Raw genomic sequence first — 27,621 nt, 5'->3', positions numbered from 1 at the left:
CAAGGACATTGCTCCCACGAGTATTCTCTGTTTCCCCTGATTCATCAAATTTCATTGCTCCATGATTCCATAGCACACACGCATCTCTCTCGAATATCAGATCAAGTTTTTTAAAAATCCTTTCCTGAATGCACACTCCCTCTGTTCTGCATAGCAAAAGTATGCAGAACATTTTACATCTTCCTCCTGCTAGGGGCCCATTTGCTTTTTAACTCTTATCCACATATCTTCCCCCCTCACCACTCCACAGCACTTGTCAAGCCCATTAATAAGGTGTATTTGCTAAGGCAAACAAATATATCTCTGTCCTCATCTCACTTAATCTCTGCAGCATTCAGTGAATTTGACCACTATAGACTTCATGACACTTCCCTTTCTTGGTTTCTTTAACCCCAGCTCTGTTTCTTCTTTAAATCCTGGCTATTCCTTACTTCTCCATCTTTATCAGGGCTTTTTTTTTTTTTTTCCCCAGTGTTCCAAGATTCATTGTTTATGCACCACCCCCTGTGCTCCATGCAATCCGTGCCCTCCTTAATACCCACCACCAGGCTCACCCAACCCCCGACCCCCTCTCTGCTCCCAAACCCTCAGTTTGTTTCTTAGACTCCACAGTTTCTCATGGTTCATCTCCCTGTCCGATTCCCCCAACTCACTTCTCCTCTCCTTCTCCCTTATCAGGGCTTTAACCTGAGCCATTTTCTCTTCCCTATAGAGACTTTCTTCTCAACTGGTCTTCCAGGGCCCCAGGCTTATATACGATACAAATGTTAACCCCTCCCAAATCCACTCTTTCAGTGTGTCCTCTTCTAGACTGCATACTCCAACTACCTATTTCATTTTTTCACTAGATATCTAATAGGCACTTGGCAAAAGAATAAACTAAAATACTATCTAATGCATGTTTTCCCTATCATTAATTCCTTTTTAATCCTGTAGCTCTTTTATATTTAAAATCAAACCATGGGGCTACTCTTTATTTTTCCAAAAAAGAAGAAACTATGAAAGAACCCAGGGAGGATGGAAAAAAATAAGCCCTTGACTGTAAGTTCCATTATGGAGTTTTGAAAGTCTTAGCTTTAAAATGCATGACTAGGTAGAAAATATTTGGGCTTGATAATGGAAAGCTCAGCCTAAAGTACTGGGAGAGTAGAGTTTATATAATAAACCATAAGTTAGGACAGAAACGCTAGCAAAAATTGTGATTTTCCTGCAACACAGAGAGGAGAGAGAATTTTCTTGGCTTTGAAAGACGGGAAAAAGAGAACGAAGAGGTCAACTCTTTATTTGGCGCCCTGCCCTTATCCCATGCCCACATGGCTACTTACTCCAGGGGCCAATTCTTTATGGGGATATAAATCACAGATCTGTGAACTCAAAACAATAAGAGATTTGATCATATACCTGGCTGGAATTCTGGAACAAGAAGCCTCACCGAGCATCCCATGGTACCATTGGATAGTGATGGTGGAGTAAAATGGTTGCAAGGCAGACCAAGGCAGAAAGAGGAACTGAGATGGTTTTGCATTACATGGTGGAGATCTAAGAATGGGATATAGGAGATTATTGAAATTGAGAACTATTGTGCCGGAGGTACCCCTGCCACATGCAGTAAATGAGCCCTCTAGTTAACTTGTGTGGGGGAAAGCCCAGGGCAGAAACCAGAAGGATCACGGGATTGAATCTCAGGAAGTTCCCTATGGGTGGGAGCTGAGAAGTAGGCAGGAATGGGCTCAGAATATGTGAGGTAGAGCTCAAAGCTCCTATGTTTTGGAACTTCAAGAAATTGATTTTTTAAAAATTAAATAAAAAATTAATTTAGAAATTAAATTTAAATTAATGGAATTGAACTTAGAAATTAAAGCAAATAATTAGGTTGAAAAATCATGAAAAATACAAAATTTTTTAAAGATTTTATTTATTCATGACAGAGCAACAGAGAGAGAGTTTACAGGCAGGGGGTACAGCAGAGGGAGATGGAAAAGCAGGCTCCCCGCTGAGCAGGGAGCCCATTGTGGGGCTCAATCCCAGGATCCTGGGATCATGACCTGAGTGGAAGGCAGACACTAAACCAACTGAGCCACCCACGTGCCCCAAAACTACAAATTTTTAAAAGCTGATAAATACCACAAACATCACAAAATCCATAATAATATTTTTATTAGTTAACTCCCTGCCATACTCTGTAATACTTTCATAAATTTTAGGCCATATAGTTTTTTGAATGCCTCATCACTTGATACAATTTTATACTGTCATTTTCCATGAAAAAGAAGAAAACTAATTTAATTTTCCTCTAACATAGCTGATCAAAAATTTTTTTTATTGATCCTTTAGAAAAATTTCTTTCTTTTACAGATTGATATTGGGAATGGTACAAAATTATAAATTGTCAACTTTAGGGAAATATATATCAAATTTCTTATATGAGCTATAAGATTTATCAGAAAAACATTTATCAAATAAGTAAGATGTGACCCAATATGTTAGGAGGCATGAAATATGCAGTTTCACATATAGATACACTAATGGCTATAGGACTGTTACAAATTCATGCTTTCATAATCAAGAATTCTGATAAATTCTATTTCAAACAATTGTCATGAAGAGTTTTATTATCTTTGAGTAATTGCATTTTACACAATATATTCAAATATAGTCATGATAAAAAAGAACTATTTTGATTGGATATTTATCAAAGTCAAACTCCCCATTTACAAAAAAAAGTATCTGTCTGGTGATTAAAAGACTTGTGCTTCTGGCTGTGACATTTCAAACTTCATTTCCTTCCCACTCACGCTCCAAGGTGCCCTGTGTAACACATTCATACCCTGTCTCTGCCTCTCTCCTTTTCTTTTACCTCGTTCCTTCTCTGTCCTTTTCTGAAACATTGTCCTTCTCTGCCTTAACACTGTTCACATTTTGCATCTTACCACAAAGTGATCTCATCCTCTTGCATGATTGGAATTACCATCCAGAGGCTGATGACTATAAATGAATTGCTCTAGCTGAAATTCAAACATAATAATTTTTCCTTTGTCCCACAACATAAAAAGATCAAAATCAAACTATTGGTACTGAATCTGCTTTTCCTGTCTTCCCTCCCTGTTAGATAATGGTACTACTACCCTCTCCATTCTTCCGTAGTAGTCCCATTGATCCTTCTTCCTAAATACCTCAATTCACCATTTGTTACATCTTTTTATATGATGTTACTAATTATTTTGTGTTTGCTGATTGTGTGATAGTGGTGGAGGTGGTGATTAAGGAGTAAGAAAGAATGACTACATCTGGGGAAATACTGCACTTGAGAAGCCAATGGCAGGTGCGGATACTCAAAAGAGAGCTGGAAAGGGAGTCACAGAACCTGAGAGAGAGGTTGTGGATCAACTACATAGAACTGATAAAGGATTGTGATAAAGTAAAGCAAAAGATATGAACTCTACTCTTTAAAAACTATGATTCTGTTACAACATTCAATATAATGAGAAAATGTCTCAAAATTTCCAAGATGTTCCCAGCATGGCCATTTTTGAGGAGATTAAAAAGCTTTGCATATCTACCATGTTTTAGCTAGATGCCTAAATACTGTTGGGGCAAAGTACTTTGCAATGTTACTAGCAACGCACTCCCAGAAATGTGCATAGCCCACATTACAGTACAGAAGGCACACTGTACTTTTAGGTGAAGCCTAAATAAATGGGGGGGAAAATCTCAAACATTTGTACATGTCTTCATACTTCAGACTCTTTTACCATAAAATGAGGTGATCAGACAATGTGGTTTAGAAAGCCCCTTACAGTGCCTTCTTATTATTACATGACTTTTTGATCAAAGTTCTTTTTAATTTGACAATGAACTGATGAGGGGAAAAAAGAATATTCGCTTTTTACTCTACTTTAAAAACTGCTGATTCCCTAAAAAACATTGGGCTTATTTTACTACAATAAAATAAAATAACACAAATTCTTCTTTCTATATTTAATTTCATTCAATAAGCATTTACTGGTGCCCATTTTGTGCTGAGTTCCTTGCTGAATGGATAAATTTTCTCTATTTTTATTAAACTTTTCCATTTGTTATATCTTTCATATTTTATTTATAGTGAGTGATCATATGTACATCACCACCAAAAGTATAAATGAAGCCTTATATTTGTTGTATTAAGTATAATAGGTAATAATTTTACAGGAAGACTATGCCTTCTAAAAATTTACAATCTGTAGCATATGTTTGAGCTTCTTTAGGAAGCAATTTTCTAATATTGCTGTTGGTAGTATTGCTTCATCATATTTTGAAGTTGTGTTCTTTTTTGCTGTTGTTCCTTCATTATTAAGCAAGTACCTAGGGATAAACCATTATTTGAAGTTAGTGGTAATATACACTTGATTCTTTTTTATATACAAAACTTTTAATAGAAGACATTTATTTTTCTCTGAGAACTTCCAAATTTGAAATCTAAAATATGTCTAAGTTCTAAAACCCAGTCCTTTAAAATAAAAGCAAAACATTGTTATCTATAAACCAAAAAGTTCTATCCCTGAGGTAAATATTCTCATGCTGTTTTGAAAGTCAGTTTGTTTAAGTAGATGAGATTTTCCTGCAAACAAAATTCTAAAACTATAGATGAGAATATTTCAACCAGTTATGATGGTTAAGTACATCAGAGGATTTAGCATAGTAATATTTTTCTATGATACATAATATTATTTATCACAGAATTTGGCATCAAGTAGGCAAAAGATGATTTTTTTCATATAAACTTCTGATGAAATAAATGCTATCCATGTCCTGAAGTAAAATTTCCAGAAATGAAATAAAGCAGGAAATAAGCACTTCCAAAAAGCATAATAAAAATAAAATGGTTACACAAATTCTCTTGGCCATAATGGTAGTCTCTCACTTTTTCCTCTGACCAGACGTGTGGTGCGTTGGCATCTGACCATGTTCTCACTCCATCCTCCACCTCAGTTCCATTTCCAAAAGGAGAACTTGAAGAATCTAACAAAAATGCATACAAGAAAATAAGAGAAATAAAGAGGAAAATTGGCAAAGAATAGGCAACAGAAAAGGAAATGATGAGATTAGCAGTAAAATTGACACAATAGAAATTAATGTCATTAGGATTCTACACAATTATTAAGAGGAAACATGGATTATACATTGATTTTTCTGAGCCACGAATGCAAAATATAATCACTTATTCATCTCACATTTTCTATTTAAAAGGTTCAACCATTCAATCTACTTAAAGAAGGCAGATTTTTCCCTTGCTCTGTGTGAAAGATATTTTTCTCATGAATTGTCATTAGTGGGAGATGGAGGAGAATGAAAGAATAAAAAGAGAGAATAAAAAATAAAGCAGGTGTGGATAAAGAGAAAGGAACACAACCAAAAAGTCCCTGATGGTCATCACATTCTGGTGATGCAGAGACAGAAAGAACCAATTAACCTCTGAGAGGAAGTGCCTCTTTGTTTAATTTCCTATAAACCTCTCTCTGTCTTCTTTTTTGAACCAAACTAGCAGGCAACAGTCACTTTATTATCCACAGGGCTTGGAAGTCTGAGGTTACTACTGTCTCTTTTTTTTTTGTATAAGCTTATTAGAAATTTGATCACTGACCACATAAAACCACTTCAAAATAAATGTAAGTGAAATATTTTGAAACATTCTATGGCAAAAATGAGAAATCCCTGTTCCCTCTTTCCCTAAACTAGTGGAGAACATAAAAGAAAATAATAAATTAGTATATAGTCTCTTTCTGTGTTAATAAGAGTATCATCACTGGCCTTGGCTTTGGTTATTTTAGATTTTAGATCTCAAACTCTCTCTCTCTCTCTCTCTCTCTCTCTCTCACACACACACACACACACACACTTGCCTGAAATATCAAAATAAAATGGACAATAAATGAGAAATTTAAGTAGGTAGTCATATGACCACTTTGCTCATCTAATTAATACCTTATCTTCTCTGTTAAACATATGAATTTCTTTATGTGAGGGTGGATAGACATAAATGGGAAGATAGAGGGGCGCCTGGGTGGCTCAGTGGGTTAAAGCCTCTACCTTCGGCTCAGGTCGTGGTCCCAGGGTCCTGGGATCGAGTCCTCCATCAGGCTCTCTGCTCAGCAGGGAGCCTGCTTCCCTTCTTCTCTCTCTGCCTTCCCCTCTGCCTACTTATAATCTCTGTCTGTCAAATAAATAAATAAAATCTTAAAAAAAAAAAAAAAAGGGAAGATAGAATAAAAGTATCTTTCCAAGCACAGTGCTGGAAAGGATTCATTGAATCCTTACTGGATTAGATGCCTTTCTACTTCACAGGGATTAGCAAACAGGGAAAAAGAGGGGAAAAAACCTCCATTTGGTAAAAACATGAAAGAGCAGAAAATTAACCCAAAAAGAAGTGAAAGTCTTCTGCACACCCCAATTGGCTCTGTTGTGAATTCCTAGAGAGGGTAGCAGAGCAATGTGAAGGGCTTGACATGGTATAAAACTGACCAGCTTGATTCAAGAATATGTTCTTCTTTTCAAGCTTTCTTCGTTTGTTTGTTTTTTTTTTCTGGCCAGAGACAAGGCCATCACAATTCAAAAATTAACTCAAAATAAAACCATAACAAAAGGTTTGCAAAGCGCATTGGGTTTACACAAGTAATTTATTCAGTGTGGCTTCACTTAACATATGTTGGTAAAAATCAATGATGTATTGGCAAGTAGTAATAATTGTGAAAATGACACCAAGAACAGGTCTGAAAATAAATAGAAGTTCTTTCATGACCACAAAGAAAGGAAGGGTATTTACAAACAAAAAATGTACATGAAACTTGGGAGAATATTTGAGCTGCCAATAAAGCGGGATTCATAATGCCTCCCCCAACACAGCATCTGGAAGCTCCATAAAATGGGTCATATACTGAGGGTCTGGAGAATATAATTTTTCAAAAATAATAATTACATGGCTATATATTTGGATTTATATAGAAAATTAGCTACTCAATCACTTGGAACAGGTTTTAAAAAATACATACTAGGAAAATTTCAATGGGAATAATAGAAAGAAAATAATAGAAAGAAAAAATAGATTAAGCCTCTGCCTCGAGGAAAATCCCTAATTCAGAGGGCACAGTAAAACCGGCCGGGTCAGAAAGGCCTAGTGAGTTCAGGAGAGACACTCCAAGGACATGCCATGTATCCCTCCCATTTCACTTTGCCAACTTTGTCACCAAACTCATTCATGGCACAGTAAGAAGGAAGAGGTGTAAAGGACGACAAGAGGCTCATGTGTTAATATCCAGAGACTTTATTGATGTATGTTTATTTCAGTTAAAAAAATTTCCTTCCCCCAGAACGAGATGTTCTCAGGTCCACTTGGGTAAACCTCTTTGTCATGGTTGCTAACACTGGTTTGTATACATCTACAACTTACGGAGTGACCGACTGTTCATGTAACTTTTCTGAAGCAAAATTCGTATCACTGCATCAGAACAGAATGAAACAGAATGAAAAGCTTGTGTTTGCTAGATGGCACGACCCCTTTTCTGATCAGACTGTCCTGTTAGATTCAAGCCTTCAGAGATATGTTGGAGGCAATTGGAATTTTCAAACCTTTGGTCTTGTATAATTCTCTTACATATATTTAGGAAATTACTAAACCCTCTTTTATATGTTGCCGTGACTCAAAGTGTGAGTAATTGGGGTAAGAACACTGGCTATCTTTAGAGAAAAGCTCTTTGGATAAATTGAGAAAATTCAAACTGCTTTGTTCCTGTAAAATGCCAATTGAAACAGCTTTTGTAGATATTCACTTTTGCTCTTATGAGAGAGGACCCTAACCTAATTTTGTTTCATAAACATCTCATTCTGGGGGAGGGAGATTTTTTTTAACTGAAATAAACATACATCAATAAATACCTAGTGCTAAGATGAGCCTGAAGAAAAGGTTAGAGGTATTCTGAGTCATAAAACTGACAGTAGAGAACCTGATTATTTAACATAATACACTCTTAAAGATACGATGTGAAGTATAAGTTCAGCTGAGTGGGAAAGTGACTAAGACAGTCAAGCCTGCTTTTGTATCCTGCAGGTCTGTTACCAGTGGTGTAGCTAATAAAGTTCTTTTTTTTCTCCCCTTGTTTGTGGAGGAAATTTATTTTTATAAATATCAAATTTTTTTTAAACTTCTTCAGCATCCGGGTTGGTTATTCTAAAATCCTTAAAGTCATAGTTTGAATTTTGTTTTTGTTTGGTTGTTGTTGAACTTTGGAGGATCTTGTCTGAATTACCTTTTTCTGTTTGCCACATTTAGAGTCCTCACTAACATCAGGTTGGTTTACCTCCTCATATTAAACGGCTTTCTCTATCTTTTTTTCCTTTTTAAATCTTTTAAAGGAATAAAACTTCTAAAATAATTCAAAAGGCCCCAGATCTGACTTTCAGGCATTAATGCAACTTCCGCAAGTTTGACAGTCAAGTTGGTGTATCAGAATTGTAAAGCTCTAATAAACAATTTGAGCCTGTTGACCTTGAGAGGGTTCATAAAATCCTTCATTATAACTGCAGCTTCCTGGTGCTTACTGAAACCAAACCAACTTCCCTCAACACTGAATTAAGGCCCCAGGATAATGAGTTCATAATACTATCTCTTCCAACCAGCAGCCATCTTGGGCTAAATGAGTTAGCTTTTTAATTTCATGTGACTGAAAAACACAGGCTAAAGTTTAGAGAGAATTGATTGTCCCACGTAAACAAAAAGTTCCTGGCGTCAGGCAGATACTCGTCTCTTGCTTTCTCAAATCCACATACTCCGTATTGGATCCACTTTCACACAGGCCCTTCCAACAACCCTACATTCTCTCAGGTTTAATTATCTAAAAATGCTATACTCAGAGGGCTCTGGTGGAAACATGAGACCAGTCCTGAACATTCACCATGGCCCCAATCACTTTACATCTTGATGCACTGAACTAGTAACAGAGCCCACTACAAAGCCTACACTTGATCTTGGAGGCTGCGAAGCCTACAGACTAAAGGTGGAAAAGGTGTCATTTCCCAGAGTGAAACTGAGTACAGTTCCTAACATTAAGGTAAATAGATATGGAATGTCAAATACATCTGACAATTGAACAACATATTAGCAAGATATTCTTCTACCATCATATATAATTTAGTAGTATTGTCAGTATACCTGTTCATCCCTTCTAAGTTCTAATTTCTGTGGCTTTGAAGACATATAGCACTCCTAGATACTTACACAGGGGAAAGAAAAACATATTTCCATGCAAAGACTTCATTAATGTTCAGAACAGCTAACTCAGTATCCAAAAACAACCTGCAACTCAATTCCCATCAATAAGTAAATGGATAAACAAGTCTGGCATAACCACACAATGATATCCATATCCATACTCAGTAATAATAATAATATCCATACTTAGTAATAAAAAAGAATGTATTATTGGTACATGCAACAAGATGTGGATGAATCTCAAAATATTATGCAGAGCAAAAGAAGCTAGACAAAAAAGAGTACATACAGAATGATTCTATTTGCATAAAATTCTAGAAAATGAAAACTAACCTATAATGACAGGAAACAGATCAAGATCAGTGATTGCCTAAGGGTGGAGGTCAAGGCAGGGAAGGGAAAATGGAAAGATCAAGGAGCTGCCCAAGGAAACTTCTGAGGGTGATGGATATGTTCATTATCTTGATCAAGAGTTGGGATTTTTTGTTGTAAAGGGCAAGATAGTAAATATTTTAGGCATTGCAGGCCATATGGTCTCTGTCTCAACTACTCAACTCTGCTACTGCATCATCAAAACAGCTACAGATAAGAAGTAATTAAATGAATGTGAGTGTGTTCTTTCCAAACAGGCAGTAGCCCAACCAAGTCTGCACGCTGAAGTTTGCCAATTCCTGATCTTGATTAAGACGATTGTTTTGCAAGTGCGTACATATGTCAAAACTTATCAAATCGTACACTTTAATTATAGGCCATTTATTGTATGTCAATTATGCCTCAATAAAGCTATTAAAAAATAAAAACAAAACAAACAGCCTTAGCTTCCTCATCATGGATAGGATAAAGTTCAGCCTTCTTACCATGGCATACAAATCGCTCCATGAACTGGCCTCTGTATTCCTACCCAGCCAGAGTTATTGTCCTTCTCTGGTGGGATTTTACTTTTTGGCACTACCAAAACACACACATCATGCCATTTCAACTCTATGCCTTTATTTAGGTGTTCTATCTAGAATAACCTACTCTTATTAATGTAAGATTAAACTTGCACATTTACAATTCCAGGATGCCTTCCTTCTTCCCTTACCTTACCCCTTCATTTCTTCTTTGTGCCACCATAATAGTCTCGGTGTGTGTGTGTGTGTGTGTGTGTGTGTGTGTGTGTGTGCATACACCAATATATATTTATACATATATATAAACACACTTGTACTATTACATTGATATATATACATACACATTTTTGCATGATTACATTTTTCCATACTTTTAGCTACATATATCTGAAATTTTTCTTTTACATATTTAGAGGTTAAAATGAATTATCATTCATTTTGTATTCTTTTCATGAATATCGGTAGACTTGGATATATGACTGAGCACTCCCTGTGTCTGTTACATCTATCGCAGTGCCTGGCGCATTAAAAAAATTCAGTAAATCAGTTTGTTAGCTGTTATTATGGCCATTTTACAGTTTATAAGATTGATAGGTAGAGAAACTTTATTTGACTCATAGACACTTGATTAGGAATAGCCAATCTAGTATCAGAAAAGAGTTCTCCCATATCTCATCTCAAGTACTTTCCACTAACCATTGCAATATTTTTTATTATTGGAAGCTTATTTTTATTTCACACTGGTCTCTTTATGACTTTGCCACTGCTCCTCCTTCACCTCCTAGATACACCAAAATGAAGACTGCCACCAATATCTACATTTTCAACCTTGCCCTAGCGGATGCCTTAGCAACTAGTACCCTGCCCTTCCAGAGCGTCAATTACCTAATGGGCACATGGCCATTTGGAACCATCCTCTGCAAGATTGTGATCTCCATAGATTACTATAATATGTTCACCAGCATCTTTACCCTCTGTACCATGAGTGTTGATCGCTACATCGCAGTCTGCCACCCCGTCAAGGCCCTGGATTTCCGCACTCCCCGCAATGCCAAAATTGTCAATGTCTGCAACTGGATCCTCTCTTCAGCCATTGGCTTGCCTGTGATGTTCATGGCAACCACAAAGTACAGGCATGGTAAGTTGCAGGCCTGAGGGGTGAGGGGTTTATAGACTGGCGTGCTGGTAAAGTCATGAGTGGTCCAACTTCTTAGTCAAATTGTAATTTCAGTGATTTTTTCCTAGCAAAATGACTTTGAATGTTTTGTAATAGGAGTTCTCTCCTAAATTTTAAGACACCAAACATTTTAAGGAAAATATAATCTATTGTTTCCTGATTTCTCTGTATTGACTTCATCAAAATGATGGGGAAATAAGAATATAGCTCTTACAAGATTGATTAGACTTAAACCCAAAAGAACTTTAAGGTGTTTTAAAATTTCAAATGGCTGTCAACATGACAAATTTATTTTTCTAGTCCTCATATCAAAATCATGAACCACCTATCAAAAAGTGGAAAGAATTTATCCATTACCTGGAATCTCCTATAGACTTTGGACAGTGACTGTATTTTTTATGTCGACATGGACCCCATAGGGGATCTAGCTCAAGTGAAAGGCTCCATAATTGTTGATTAAATGAAAGCTTAATGTGATCAAAATGGATGAAACATGAGATATTTAGAAAAAAAAAAATCTAAAAATAACTCCCTGAAAATCAACGGAGAGCTTTCTCCCTCGATTTCTTTAAGTCTTCCTTTGTTGGCTTTCCTTAATGGCTTTAAGTTAGCTCTGGTCAAAGCTGTAATTAGTTGTTGCTGCTCATTCTGCCTTAAAATTATTGTTTTCCAGGTTCCATAGACTGTACACTCACATTCTCTCACCCAACCTGGTACTGGGAAAACCTGCTGAAAATCTGTGTTTTCATCTTTGCCTTCATCATGCCCGTCCTCATCATTACTGTGTGCTATGGACTGATGATCTTACGCCTCAAGAGTGTCCGTATGCTCTCTGGCTCCAAAGAAAAGGACAGGAATCTGCGAAGAATCACCAGGATGGTGCTGGTGGTTGTGGCTGTGTTCATTGTCTGCTGGACTCCCATTCACATTTATGTCATCATTAAAGCCTTGATTACAATCCCAGAAACTACATTCCAGACCGTTTCCTGGCACTTCTGCATTGCTCTAGGTTACACAAACAGCTGCCTGAACCCAGTCCTTTATGCATTTCTGGATGAAAACTTCAAACGATGCTTCAGAGAGTTCTGTATCCCAACGTCCTCTACCATTGAGCAACAGAACTCCACTCGAATCCGTCAGAACACCAGAGACCACCCCTCCACGGCCAATACAGTGGATAGGACTAACCATCAGGTATGCAGCTTCTAGAACTGGGTACACCTACTGGGGATAACATAAAAATTATAGATTTTTGTTCCAATCCAAAGTTTTAAACCATTAGAAGTGAATCAGTAACTAAGGGATGGAGGTTCTGCCCTTATGAGGACTGAGGGAGAAGAGCAAATGATGGTCACTGTGACAGAGAGGTACTTTACATTATTTAAACAGCTCTATGTATTTGTGTATATTTATTTAGATATTGAGCTACACCAACTAGAAATCCATAAAGCTACTAAAAATCAGTATCTTCACAGCTGTTGCTTCTATGTGAAATTAATGATGTTAGCACGTTGTGGAAGTGATGCTATTCTAGACTTCTCCTCATTTTCTCCAATGTTTATGTTTCGTGCATATCATTCCAATATCCCTGTCACTTCTTAAAAGTCAGTCCTGTTCTGGCTCTGTAGTTAAACAGAAAGGGTCATCACTTCACTCAGTGTGGTGATGGGTACCAGATGTTCCCAGCAAATCAATGTCACAGCAAAGGAGAAAAGACAGAAAAAAAAAAAAAAAATTGCCAGCCCTAACTTTTTCAGCCATTGGTTTGTCAATTTTTAGACCTGAACTCTAGTGGAAACCTCAAACATATTACTTAATTATTGGAACTAACTTACTTTTTTAACAGTCATTATACCAGTCAGAGTTATGGCAAGGAGTGACTATTTTTTGGAAGATATATTCCCTTGCACAGAGTACAGAGGGCAGCCTGCAGGAAGGAGTCAAGATTTATACACAGTATTATAATCACATGAGAATCAGAAAAGAGAAAAATGTGTCTCTAAGTTAATATGACCTTGATAAGCCACTGATGTGCAAACTGTAGAACCTGACTAGAAAATAAATCAAACATACCACTTAACTCTTAATATTACTGGAAATAAGTAAAGTTTCAAATAATAGTGTCAGCATCCAAAAATCACTGCCTCCATAATTTTATAACACAGAACTGAAATTCAGACTTCCAGTGAAGTAAATCCTTGAGTCAGAACCTGGTCAGAGGCCAGAACTGTGAGAACAGACGCCTTTATAAAAATGACTAGGAAGTCTAATTGAGGAGGCATACAGAGAAGAGCCTTGCAGTACAGAGCAGCTGCTTCCTCTTCATTTACTTTTCTCCAGGTCCCACTCCGTCTCCCCCACACCTACTACAGGCCCCCAGCCCAACCCCGCCCAGGCTCACCCTTTCCTACTGACCACAAGCCTAGCTTAAGGAGGTCCTCATGGTCTGCCCTAGGGGGCACTGATCCTCACACCTCTGATACTAAATATTGTTCAAAGGAACACGGGAACTTGGACTCTCTAGGTAGTATAAGGTGATGATGGTCGACTCACTGCCAACCAAAGGGAAATTACTAATTTACTTTGTGCCGCTTCTAGTTCCGTTTCAGACTGAGTCAAAGACAGAAAGAAATCTACTCTGCTTCTTTTCTATTTTTTTCCACATCAAGACCTCTAAACCTGCTTCTTCTACTAAGCAGCTCTCCCTCTCAGCAGCTATCAAAACCCTGTGAGTAACTTAGAGAGGGTAGGGATTCAAATAGATTTTCTCTGACCAGAGGATAATACATCACAGAATGCAATTTGAAACTCTCAATCCTAAACCAAGGTTAACACATTTTGCCTTGGAACAAAATACTTCTCCTGGAAGCACGGCTCCCAGCTTGTCTGATGGAGCGGTCCTCCTGAGTTCAGTATGATCATCCTTCCGTTGCCCCGACCCTGTTCTTGACTCCCATATAGATTCAGCATTTTCACATTTAGTGTGGTTGCGGCACAGCCAGAGAGCAGGGAAAGGAAGCTAATTGAGGAAGCTCTGTTCTAAGGAACTAAAAGGTTTGCTTTAAAAATACATCCAATTAGGGCTTATCTTCATTGTTGCCTCTATGAAGCAGGATCAGGGTCAGATAACAGCAGAAACACATTAGCCCCGGAATTGGCTGCTTTCCCAAAATGCCCAGCTGAGAGGGCTGGACAGAAGAGTGGCTGCCAGGAACAGAGGAAAAGACACTCTGACATACTTGAAAATTAAGATAAAGCAAAGATCTCTTTTACTCATCTCCACTGATGCGTCATCATTAGAATCGCAACGGTTACACAGGGACGTCTGGAACGATATGTAAGCCTTTGGTGATAGTTTCAATAATGTATCAAAATAATGAAATTATTTGAAGGAAAAATCAGACACTTTATGGCCATGTCTATAGGACATAGTTGGCTAGTCAGACAAATTCAGAATCTGACAGATAGGTTTTTGGGTTTTTTTGTTCATTCGTGTTTTTGTTTTGACGCCATGACCCATTATGTTGCAAAGCAAAGCTAATTGGATTTGCATGAACTTTTTGACTGCTTGTTTGGACTTGGTACTGTTGTAGATGTTTATGTCTTGCCTACATGTTTGTATTTTCTCCAAGAAATAGATTATACTCTATATGTCACGTTTCAAGCGCATTAGTCAACTTCATATTCTGCAGATCAGAGATCCAATATCAAACCTTCCCAGGGTGTCTGTATTCTGACAACTGTACACTGAGACCATGTCCCTACAGCGCAAAATGAAGAGTTGGCAGTTATCAAGGTAATTTCATAAGCCGTGTGAGAAAATTCTGTGCCCCAAATAAACTTTGCATCGTTTCTACATAGTTAAGGGTGACTCAGTCAGCTTTTGCTACCTAACAAATCATTCCAAAACATAGCTGCTTAAAGCAACCATTTATGTAGTTTGCATTTCCGTAGATCAGTAGTTTGAGCTGGGCTGGCCTAGAATGTTCTTCCAGTCTTAGCCAGGCTCAGCCTAGGAGTGGCACATTAACCCTGCTGTCCTCATGGTAGTTCCAGGATCTAGGTTCAACGGGTGGCAAAACAGACCTTACCTCCTGATGGTAGTAGCTGCAGTTACATTGCAAAGGAGTACCTACTTACAGTAGGCACATGCTGCCCTGGACAGGCATAGCTTCTTGAGGCCATGAACCACATCGGCCTTGCCCCTTCTTCCTCCAGCAGCTACCTAAAACAGTGTCTGACACATTCAAAAACTACTTCAAAAATATTTGTTTAATGAATGAATGATGAGAGGGCTCATGATATTTCAGGAGATATGGAGGGTGGTGAAAATGACCCCTATCTTAAGCAACTGATGGACAATCCCAATGCTTGCATAACACTCTGACGTTATTCCAGGCTAACCCTTCAGTAACTGGAAAATATTCACGGGAGGTGTTCTTCCTTTCCTTTTCTTTAGTCCTCTGATCAAAAGTTCTACTTTCAAAAAAAAAAAAAATTGTTACATCTGTGCTTGTCTTCTAATTTTATTTCTTTTTTTTTAAGATTTTATTTATTTATTTGACAGACAGAGATCACAAGTAGGCAGAGAGACAGGCAGAGAGAGAGGAGGAAGCAGGCTCCCTGCTGAGCAGAGAGCCCGATGCGGGACTCGATCCCAGGACCCTGGGATCATGACCTGAGCCGAAAGCAGAGGCTTTAACCCACTGAGCCACCCAGGTTTCCTAATTTTATTTCTAACAAGTGCTATTGATAAGCCAGCCACAAACTGGATTTAGTGCCCTAAAGAGGTCTTGCCCTGACTAAGTATAAAAAAGTAAAATAAAAAATGTCCTCATGTCCTTTTGAATTCCAGGGCTCAGGCTCCTTCTCCAGCTGTAAAACTCCATGCCTGATTTATGTTCAGCTTGTTGTCTTTACGGCTTCTAGATTTTTATTAGATAGACTTAGGCAAAGACATTCATTTTGCATCTGCTATCCATGCAATTTAATTTCTCTGTACGTGTACCAGTCGACAGTTTTTGCTGGACTCCACCTTGCTTCAGAGCTCATCCCCCATTTGCTCAGATCAATTCAGATCAGCTCAGACCTGCGACGCTGGCCACTGCAACCCACCTTCACTGCTTGGCTTCCCACCCCGATTGCATTCCATAATGCATTTCTGTTGTGATACCTAGACTATGTCTTTTAATGTTTAACATTATATGGGGAAAGAAACAACTCTCTTAGACCAGTTAGATTATTATTTAAAGAGTTTGTACTAACCACAACCATCATAATAATGCTATCTTACATTATTATCACAGCATAGAGATTAAAAAGTGCACTATCACCTTGGCTTCCTACAACAAACCTGATGGGTAAACATGAAAAACTGAATGCTCAGGGAAGCTCAATGATCATAAAGATCAAACCACCAGTAAGAGGCAGAACCCTGGGCTTCTAATATTAATCCAAAGCTTTCCTCTGCTTTCCTACACAATGCCACTTTGTGCCCAAATATTATTCCATAGTCTCAATCAGAAGTTCTCAAACCTTATTATGAGTATAAGTTCTGAGACACTCCTCTAAGAAACTCTGGTTCACTGGGTCAAGGTCAAGGTAGGGAACAAGTATCTGAATTTTGAATAAAACATAAAACTGAAAACTGATTTAAATTGCAACTTTATCCAAATACTGCTTAAGTTACTGTTTTGTCTGGCTACCATTTTAGTCAAGCTGATTAGCAAGGATTTTTCTACCAAATGAGTCTTGTGTTTAGCAAAACAGTGTAGCTATAGAGCTATAGTTGGACAAAGCCTTAGCTTTCTATCAGTGAGTTTTATAGGCTATAATGATATAACATTGATAAACCTAATATTATGGTACCTCCTGCCAACTTCTTCTCATTAATATGGCAAGTCCAGCCCTAAGACCCCTGGTTACTGTTTTTAAAGCATTTTCTTGACATTTTAATCCAAGCCACATGTCCAGAAATTAGGAGATGCTTTGCAATAGTATTAACTACAAAACTATATTATCCCCAGCTAAACTAAAAGCAGAAGCCTAATTTTTTAAACCAACCACATCATTCGCAAAAACTACATCTTGATTTTTTTTTTATAAAACATCTGTGGAGAGATAATTTGAGAAGGAAAAGCATTTCAATTCCATCACAAAAGCCCCAAATGGGAATAGCTCACAAAATTACAGAGCTTGATCACATTAATGCATATTTTGTGAATAAAACCAAAATGGCTATTCTTTCAATTCTAGGGTTTAAAAAGAAAATGGATCCAGTTACGTATGTGTGTGTGTGTGTGTGTGTGCGTGCATGTGTGTGCACATGTGCATGATATTGGAGTGCCTTTTTATGTGTGTGTAGCCCTAGAGTATATTTAGATTTAAAATGAATAATTTCTTTAATAAATAACAATAAGAATGTCATGTTTCTATAACTTGGCCATAGTCTGGAAGGAAAAAATATTGTTTAATTGAAACTATGTTTATTCATAGAAAACATTCGGTTTTAAGACTATTAGAAATAACACTTACTGACCAGTTTGTGCCCAGTATATCTTATTTAGCCTCATTATGTATGGATCATTATCTCTACAGTTCAGGAAACTAATGTTTACAGAATTCACCTGCCCAAGGTCATAGTTACAAAAGGACCTAAGGAATTAATCCAGTTGAATTTGATTTTAATCTATATGCCCTACTGCCCTACCAGACTGGTTATCATTCTTCTCAATGGTAGCTCTTAGAACTAAATTTTAGTATTTACATGCCAATGATTCGAATGCCGTAAAGTCTTTATGTGGGCTTGTTCAGATCTATTTGTAGCTATCTGTGTATCTGTGTATAAAGATGAACATCCAAATAGATTAATGAATAGCTTGGGAAGTTAGAAATTTAATAATGAGGATTTGGGTTATGAATATATGAGTTCAAATTATTTGAACTAAATTTTTTTGCCATCATTAAGGTCATATTAATTCTCACTGAGTGATACCATTTGCTTTTCCACAGGTAGAATTTTTCATTCATATGGGAGAGTTTCACTTAGTATTTTCATAAATCGTGTTTATCCTACTAGAAAAGGCAGCTTGGTGGGTGATGGTACCAGAAGGGACCAGGACAGAGAGTCAGGTGAATGTTCTAGTGGTCGTGTTTTGCCTGTCCAACATGTGATGGAACAAAGCCCTTCATCTTATAAGAGCTCAGTTTCCTCAACTTCATCATGAAAGGGTTGAACCAGAAGATTATTCTGCATATCAGAACCATACAGTGAACCTTGATGCATGAATTAGCTAGCATTCTTCTTGAATGAATGTTCACATCTTTCAGGGAGGTTAAGTTGTAAAGATTAGATTAACTAATATAATTACCACAGTATTTTCCTTTGCTTGTTTTTTCAACTGATGTAACTAACTGATAAAATACAGCAATATATTCATCTCTAAAAAACTAACTTTAAATGAGGTTTTACTTATTTGGCTGGCCTTAAGTGGTGAATTGCTATTTCATAATCATTTATCATGGAAAATCTAGTGTTTTGAAACATGTCGATCTTTAGTTGCTATCTATATAGTTTGGGAGCTAAATATGAAAGGTGGATATTTTGCTCTTTTAACTTTCTACGACACATTTGTTCTTCCTTCCACCTCTATGAATCTGAAATACAGTTACATAGTATTTTTTTGCTTTTGCATTTTTTTCTTCATACCAAACAAAAATTGAATGAAGATGACCTATCACAAACCAGTCATTAACTTTTTTTTTTTTTTAAGATTTTGTTTATTTATTTGACAGACAGAGATCATGAGTAGGCAGAGAGACAGGCAGAGTGAGAGGAGGAAGCAGGCCCCCTGCTGAGCAGGGAGCCCGATGCGGGGCTCGATCCCAGGACCCTGGGATCATGACCTGAGCCGAAGGCAAAGGCTTTAACCCACTGAGCCACCCAGGTGCCCCCAGTCATTAACTTTTGAATGTCATTCTGATTGCTGTATCTTTTGGTAGGTTGCAATAAGTATTTGCAAATTGAACAATTTTACAAATGACAAATTATTTTGGGGGTTACTTTATGAGAACTACAAGTTTCTAAAACAAAACATGTCTTGATTTTTCTTTTCTAATTATTATTTCCATGGAAGTCAAGAACCTAGGGTCACAACTTTTGTTGCCCTTCTCCCTTTACACTAAGAAATTTTTTTCTTATATAATGGAGTTCCTGGCATTGAAGTGAGTAGAGAGTGGATAAGAGGAGGCTACTAACAAGATTTATTTTGAATGCTAAATAGTTTTAATAGTACTTTTTCAAAACGTGAATGGTTTTCATGATACATATCCAAAAGATTATAATGCCAGCTCTCAAGATGTCATGAGTTTGATCTTCTGCATTACCAGTGATGTATGCTGAAGGAACAAATACCCATAAATATTATTTTACTAACCATATCTGGGTGGGAGGTAAGTTTGAGTATAATTTAATGTTATTGTTTTATTGCTTGTGAAAAAAAAAATGAACTACTTTTTCTTTCCATAACAACTGAACTTACTAGGAACACATACAAATAAATAATTAGCCTGATAAATTAGTTCCCTATAATTATCAAATATTAAATAAACATAAGCTGAAAGTTTCATTGTGACTTAAAATAATGGCTCTGTCAGTCCAAGAATGAATATTGAGAAAAATAATTCATGTCATTTGTCTATAAGGCATAGTATTTGTAAGGAAAGAAGGGGGGAAGAAAGGAAGGGAGGGAGGAAAAGAGTACATTTTGTGTTTGAAATCAGCCACATTCTTTTATCAGCCACATTCTTTATCAGTTATCAGCCACATAAATTTTTCTTTTTGTGATGAGATATTTACCTCTAAGACATCTGATTGAAAAACAAGAAAGCAAAGGCTATGGAAAATGACATTAAGAAATAAGAATATTTTACTCAAGAAAGATCATATTTGACAATATGATCACTTATTTAATCCTTCTTATAATTTACCAATTTAGCAAGAATATTTCACTCTTACTGTTCTTTTTTTTCCTCTATCATGTTAGCCAAATAGTCTTTATATTCAAAAATCCCCAAATATAGTTATATATGGGTCCATTCAAATTCAAAACATCAACCTAAAAAATGTTTTCTGCAAATTGCCCTTGGGAAATAGAAGAGACACATGTCACTCCCAGAACCTTACCATGCTGTAGATAGGCGGAAGCTTGCAATATGGCTACCATATACTTTAACAACTGAAATTTTTTCTGGTTATTTCAGAAATTCAGTGGGACAAGTAGACTCTCAGATGACTACACTATGCATAAATACCCACCTCTAAATCCCACTAAGGCAAATGGACTTATCAAGCATATGCAAAATATTCACAGTTCTTAGGTGATCGTAACTGGAAAAATAACACTAGAGATCATCCAATACAAACTGACTTATCCTACAAATGAGGAGTATACGCCAGATACACACTTTTATAAATTTTGTGCCTTTTTTTTTTTCAAATATTTAAAAGATGGTAGTGAGAATCTTTTCAAGTATCTGGTTTTCAAATAGAGCTTAGGAAAAGTTTATGACAAAGAAAATGTCAGGCTAATATGTATTATATATACTCCGGTATCTGTAAATTTATTTAAAAATTTCAGCAGGTAAGGGAACATTTTATAATTAGATAACAATAGCAGATATAATATAAAATCCTAAAAGTTTAGGTGGTTCATTTATTTATTTAGATTCGACCACTGACCAGGTCCTGAAACTCTCCAGTTTCAATGGATACATTTGTGAAAATTATGATAATTGTAGTAGCTAGCACTTAGTTTTCACGGAATGTAATATACCATAATCCACATACTTTGCCAAGAAACTGGCTAGCATTATTATTTTAAGCCAGTCAATGAGGCTTTACACTTTTCATCTCCTTTCTTCTCTTTTCCCCAAGAAACTGAACTACAGCTCTTGTAAAGGAAATTAAAAAGGAATAAAAGAATGGTGATAAAAGGAATCATAAGTTTGGTCCTAGCCAAGGCTTCTCAATGTTGGTACTGGTGATGTTTTGAGCTGGTTAATTCTTGCTTCGGGGGAATGTGCATTGCAATGTTTAGCAGCGTCACTGTCCTCTATCCATTAGATGCAAGCAGTAGCCACCCACCCCTAGCTGTGACAGCCAAAATGTCTCCAGACATTGCCAAATGTCCCCTGGTGTGGGGTGGCAGGGGTGTGGCAGGGAGAGGGGAGGAATCAGTTGAGAACTGTTGATCTAATGTGACAACCACATTTAAATGATGAAGAAATTAGTTGTGATGTCTTTAAAGTGGTGCCCAAAAATAGGAGTTAGATCCCAGGCATCCTGAGAGATACCACACTGATTTCTCAAAAGAAGGCTTCCTTCTGCACTGCTAACATTGCAAAGATTAAGACTCAGTATTAATGAAAAACAAGAGGAAAGCACAATTCTTCAAACCTTATTTTATTTTCAAGTTTCTCCCTCAGAAAAAAAAAAAAAATCTTCAGCCTAAAACATTTTTAGAAAGAATTAAAGGACAGTAAGTGTGAAGATATTGTTAAAGGATAGTAGGATACTCAGAATAAGGTCAGGTCTCCTGAATATTGTGAAACATTAAGAGAATTTGTAAATGAAACACAATTAATGAAACATAAATCATAACCTCAGAAGCAAAGAAGAACGGGAGACATCCTGGAAAACTGTGGGAAAGAAATAGAGTCACAGTTTTAATGGCAACTTTGCAGCAACTAAAAACCCTCACTGAATATTTAGCTTTGCACTATTTTTTTAGGACCTAAAACAAATTATTAAAATATATTTTGAGAACACTTAGAAAGGAAGCAATAACCCGTAGGAGGCAAGATAAGCTCTCTAGGAATTATGGTAAAAGGAATCTTGTTTTCTTAGAGGATACAGAAATCAGGTAAACACGGTGTCACTAGTGTTTTTAGCAAGAGATTTGACCAGCTCTTGCAGTTTTTAATAATGCTATGATATGTTGAATTATGATCTGGATATAATGGTATAATGAGAGAGGTTTATAAGTTTTGGCAGATTCCCATCTTAGGAGTCCCAACAAATGGAGGAATGCTGAATAACCTAGATGCTAGGATAAGGGAACAAACATACTAGAAGAGTAAGCAAAAACTACAGCTAGAGTAGTTATGAGGGAAAAATTTTAGTCCAGAAATCCATGTATAGACACACAGGATGTGAGTGGTAGCAGATATGAAAAAATGTCATAGATTTTATTTCATGGATCAGCAATATGATATAGGCCATCTCAACTATTGCAATGATAGATAATCACATCAACAGAAGTCTAGTATCTAGAGCTTAAGACACGTTAACTTGACTCTAATATACCGCATTCTTCAGGAATGAAATACGCAAATTAGAACATGTCCAGAGACGAGCACCTAAGAAGGTGAAAAAAGTTAAAATTCCTCGGTATAACAGATGGTTGAAGTAACTGCACATGGTTACCCGAGAAATAGGAGACTCGGAGAGGACAGGGACAAGAGTGTTCTCTTTGTATACTTGAATGGATGTGAAGAGGGGATTGGACTTACGCAGTACAACTCCAATTAAAGCCAACAGGTGGAAGCTACAGGGAAAGGGATTGGAATGCAACCAAAGAAAGACTTTTCTAAGACTTGAGATACAAAGACTTCTTGGTCACTGGAGGCCTTGAATGTTCAAGCATCAGCATGTTGCCTCCATGGAAGGGAATGTGGCCAGAATTTGGGTGCTAAGATTTGATGTCTAAGGAATCAGAACAAATGACTTTCTTTATAGATCTTACAGCACACGACTACAGTGAAATGTTAATACACGTTCCATGAGAAAATAGCTCTTTACACAAATTTTCAGAAATGTTGCATGTCTTATTTTGGTCATGGGGACTGGTCCTGTGTATTAGCATTGTAAAGGCTTTGAAAAACCCTGCTGTGCGTGTGTGTGTGTGTGCGTGTGTGTGCATGTGCCGCATTTACTTCATATATATATATATATATATATGCGTATATATACATATATATTTAATATATATATTAAAAGAAACCTATTAATACTATATATATATGTGTATGTGTGTGCATATATATATATATATATTTTTGTTTTTGCATTTTGTTTTTTAAGCTAAAGTTCTCAAACTTACCTGAACACAGGCCCGATGTTTCAAAGGATGTCTCCTAACATCTCACAGAATGGAGTTTTCACCAAGCAGTTTCAAAGCCCACTGTAGACCATAAGTGCTAGTTAGGCACAAATATTTTCAAACTTCAATGTCTTACTAGAATAAATGGCAACATCCTTTTATCCCAGGTATTAACCAGGATTCTAAAATTGATCATTGATCCCTTAGTCTCACTCATTTAAAATGTATGGCCTAAATACAAACAAGATACTGAAACTTGCTTCAGTTTGAAATCGAACAGTTTGTGTTTTGTTTGGTTTTCACTTTTGTTTTGCTTTGTTTTGAAATTTGCCACTTTTTGGTTACAATCCTAAAGGGGAAAAATGTCTATGTAGCTTTGGGATATGTTTTCATTGATTTAAACCACACATTGCTAAGAATAAATCTCATAATTGGTACATTCTTCTGTTTTGAATAAAATGACTTTGAGGAAAATAGGTTTCTTTTAAAAATCATCTATACTCAACAGTGAGATGCATTCCAAAGAAGTTGAATAATTACAGTCTTTCTTGTGAAAGAACACAAGACTAGAAGCCTGGGCTCTGGTGCCAGGCTGCCAATAACCAGCTATGTGAGCTTGGCATCCCACGCCAGTCTTTGCATAGGAGAGCTTCCCAAGCAAGACATCCCTGATCTCTTTTATCTGACAACAAATTAGGGCTCCTTTCTGGTCACCCCATTCAGACACTGGGGACTAGTTTCTCCTAGTGAACAACAAAAGTAATCACCAAAGCTTCTTTTCATGAGAGAAAAGATTTATTATACTGAACAAAATAAACACACATTAAGAGCAGGAGGAAGCATATGGCACAGTGAGTCAGGATCCTTCGGAACTACCAGATTATTTCACTTCTCCTTGGATTCTCCTTTACCGAAGTTTGACCACGTGTCATACTCTAGATCTCAATAAGTCTATTTAGGCAAAGGAGCTTAGAAAAAAAGGATGAGTTCTATATCATTGAGGTAAATGGAGAGTTTTGTCTATTAGGCATCAACTCTAGGTTTTTTGTGTGGCTTTGTGTTTATGATTCTATAATAATGAAATTTTGAAGCCTTTTGCTGGCTGAAACTCTGATCAACTTTAAAAGTACCCAACTCTGTTATTGGTTTCATTTGCAACTTTGGATGCCTCACAAATAGAGAAGAGAAAACAAAAGTAGAAAAAAAGTGGCTGCAAAAAAACAAAAATAAGAATATTGAACTATCTTTCTTTGACCAGTACTCAGGCATGTCACTTTACCTCTCAAGACCTCTGTTTCCTTCCATAGAATGATGACATTGGTTAAAAAAAAAAAAAGACAAAATAACAATCTTTTAAATTCCCTCCGGAGGTAGGATACCCACTCCAATCATTGTGTGGATAGAGAGTAAAAGTGCCTCAAATCAGCTTCAGTTTAATCAAAAAACTTTACAAAATTTTATTGTTCAAAATAAGCTTAAAAAATAGCCCAAGAGGATTTGTTAGTTGACTTCCTGGAAAAAAATAACAGTTCAAAAAACTTTGACAAAATAGGAAAACTAATGGTAGATTAAAATAGTGTATCAATGTCAAATGTCAAACTTACTGAAATGTGTATGTATGGTCATGTTGGGAAAGAATCCCAGACTCAGGAAATAGAAAGGAGTTACAGGTTTCCAAAGGAGATATCTCGACAAGCAAGCAGGTTTGGCACCACTCCATGGGTACCAAAAATATACAATGTGATTCAGTGGACCAGAGAAAACAATTTACTACTCATGGTACTGCAGACTGCAGGAGCATCAGCGTGGGAGCCCTGGTTCCCTGTCCCTGTGTCCCATGGTACAACACAATGGGCCCAGATTGTCAGTATGTGCACAGTGGATTGCACCCAGCTGAAGAGCCCAGAGCTAGGAGTTCAGCACCTTTTGTAGCAAGGAGTAAGCAAACCAATCCTCTTTCCTAGAAGCAAGCAATCACAAAATGGCCATGCTGTGGTCCTCACGCAGTCAGGCAGCAAAAGTTCTTAATTGACTATATGACCATAGGAAGAACTCAGAGTCAGAAGATAGACCTTGCAACACAATTCAGTCAGCAAGAATGTGTAAGGATGCTTGGAGAACTATCCTTCCCAATAACTCACCTGTCAGCTCAACATATTTTTGGCTGAACTCAATTTTCAGATGCCACCTATAGCAATTTGGATTAGACATACTGATGGGGGCTAGAACCCAAATCTGTTCTATTTATTTCAATCTATTGACTTATTATACACAGAATCACCTCCCAGGATGAAGTTAATCTATAGTATTAACCTCAGTCATCACTCTAGGATCTATATTCAACTGAATAAGTCCCAGAGAGGGCTAATAGGTCTTATTTCTGATAACCATTTAGCTTGCTTTCTTAGAGTATGTATAAGCTGTACCACCATAGTGTTAATATTAATTCAAACACAACAAATTAATTCAATCATATCAACAAGAATGTAGTCTAAGGCCAATCGGTGATCCATTTATAATCAGAGAGTTTAGCCTGATCTGCTGATCTCCCATGGCTTGTTCCATCTCATTGGCTATGGTAGCTAAAATAAAGGATATGTTCTTGACTGTCTCTACAATGTGGAATTGGATGGTGGGGGACAATTTTCACACTGCTACATGAAAACAGGAATCTACATATCCCTCAGGTCAGACAGCATTGGACAGCCCTCTTTATCTGGGGGCCTACCAAAGGGAATGTGATCCAAGGAGTGGTGTCATTGCCAATAATTGCAGGAGACAAAGAAGAGTTAACCAGAAGCCCCCACCATGCCCAGTAGAGGGAAATCCTGTGGTCCATTCTCTCCACATACAAACATATAACTGACAGGACAGGTTACTTTAGTTCAGAATTTGTCAATAAAATTGTTTTGGATCACCATTACATTAATCTGGATAATCCATATGGGCAGGGCCATCAAGTAATTACAGCCTTGATAGCCATACATGGCATAACCCAAGAGCACTCAGGTATCAGGAAAAGCAAATTAATTGGTAGGACCCTGACTAAAACAAGATCACATCTATCTGTGCATTTGTACGTGGACAAGGGGCTTCACATTTAGGAGTTTTCTTTGATAACATTAGACACAGTAGAGTCACTCTGGGCCTGCCAAACACTTAAGAGTTTTCCTTATCCCACAACACATAGACCTACTTGGCAGTTGGTCAAGTTGTCAGTCAGAGATGCATCTTGTCTCAATGAACCATGTGATTATTTTGCCAGGTTGTAGAGCTAGTATTTGGAGACAAAGAGAGGGTTCATTATTTCCTTCTCCCAGCACCTCCAACGTTTAAGGAGTTCCTTCCCCAACTCAAGTAGGTAATGGTACCAAGGAGGCATGCAGAGGCTTTCCCCATGGAGGCAGCCTCCTCCTATGGAGATTTAAAGGGCCCCAGGGCTGGGATGTTGGAACAGCCTCCAGGGTCATGGGCTGCTTAGGCCCTCAGTCAAATTCGTCAGATTTTCTGATTAACTTTCAGACTCAACAAATACATACATTGAGGTACATATTATCTCCAGTGCCTGAATGGTGCAATTGTGAGACTGCCTTTCTGAAAGCAGAGAGCGATAGTTCTCTTCTCTTTACTGTCTTCACGATCCGCTTCTGAGTTGTAGCCCACATTGCTCCCAAAATTTTGATTTGGATGGTTGGTCCCTATATCTTATCAGAATGTTAATTCTGATTAACAAGCTGTTAACAAGCTTTCCTGAGCCTTCATATGAGTTAGCATCTGCAAACTTTATTAGGGCTTATCAAGATAATATCATTGATGTGGTAGGACCATGTCACCAACAAAAAGAGAGGGTTTGTTCTGTGTGTCAACCTACCTATTGGTGGCAAATAGCAGGAAGGTTCAAGTATTACTACTGCAGCCCAGTATGTTCTGGGGGCTCAGCCAGGTGAGGGACTTGGATCTTCCAGGGGCTAAAGCAGTTGAGAAAAAGACATGACCAAAGTCCAGGATAGCATAGCAGGTGCCATTATGGGCAATTGCTTCAGCCATTGTCACAATGGCTGGAGTAGCCAGGATGTAGGAGCGCCAGCTGAATTCAGTTGGCAATTATCCTGCATAAGCCTCCAGATCGCCTTAGCTTTTTTCACCAGG

The 27,621-nt window shown here is 37.3% G+C and overlaps 1 protein-coding gene across 2 annotated transcripts in view; it reads left to right on the top strand.

Annotated features, from left to right (window-relative positions):
* OPRM1 (opioid receptor mu 1) overlaps positions 1–27,621 on the top strand; it is a gene marked incomplete at both ends in the record, with an annotated part of 69,823 nt that overhangs the window by 38,718 nt on the left and 3,484 nt on the right. Inside the window, 3 exons of one of the 2 annotated variants that reach the window (XM_080806138.1) lie at positions 10,920–11,272; positions 11,985–12,505; positions 15,004–15,048. In XM_080806138.1, coding sequence (XP_080662264.1) covers positions 10,920–11,272; positions 11,985–12,505; positions 15,004–15,048 — 919 coding nt within the window. Of the gene's footprint in view, positions 1–10,919; positions 11,273–11,984; positions 12,506–15,003; positions 15,049–27,621 lie in introns of those variants that run through there. The other variant, XM_080806139.1, reaches the window with a different exon arrangement.

This window comes from Martes martes (genome assembly GCF_963455335.1).
Source record: "Martes martes genome assembly, chromosome: 6".
NCBI classification, from domain to species: Eukaryota; Metazoa; Chordata; class Mammalia; order Carnivora; family Mustelidae; genus Martes; species Martes martes.
The sequence above is the reverse complement of the archived record's forward strand: the minus strand, read 5'-3'. Positions and strand labels throughout refer to the sequence as shown.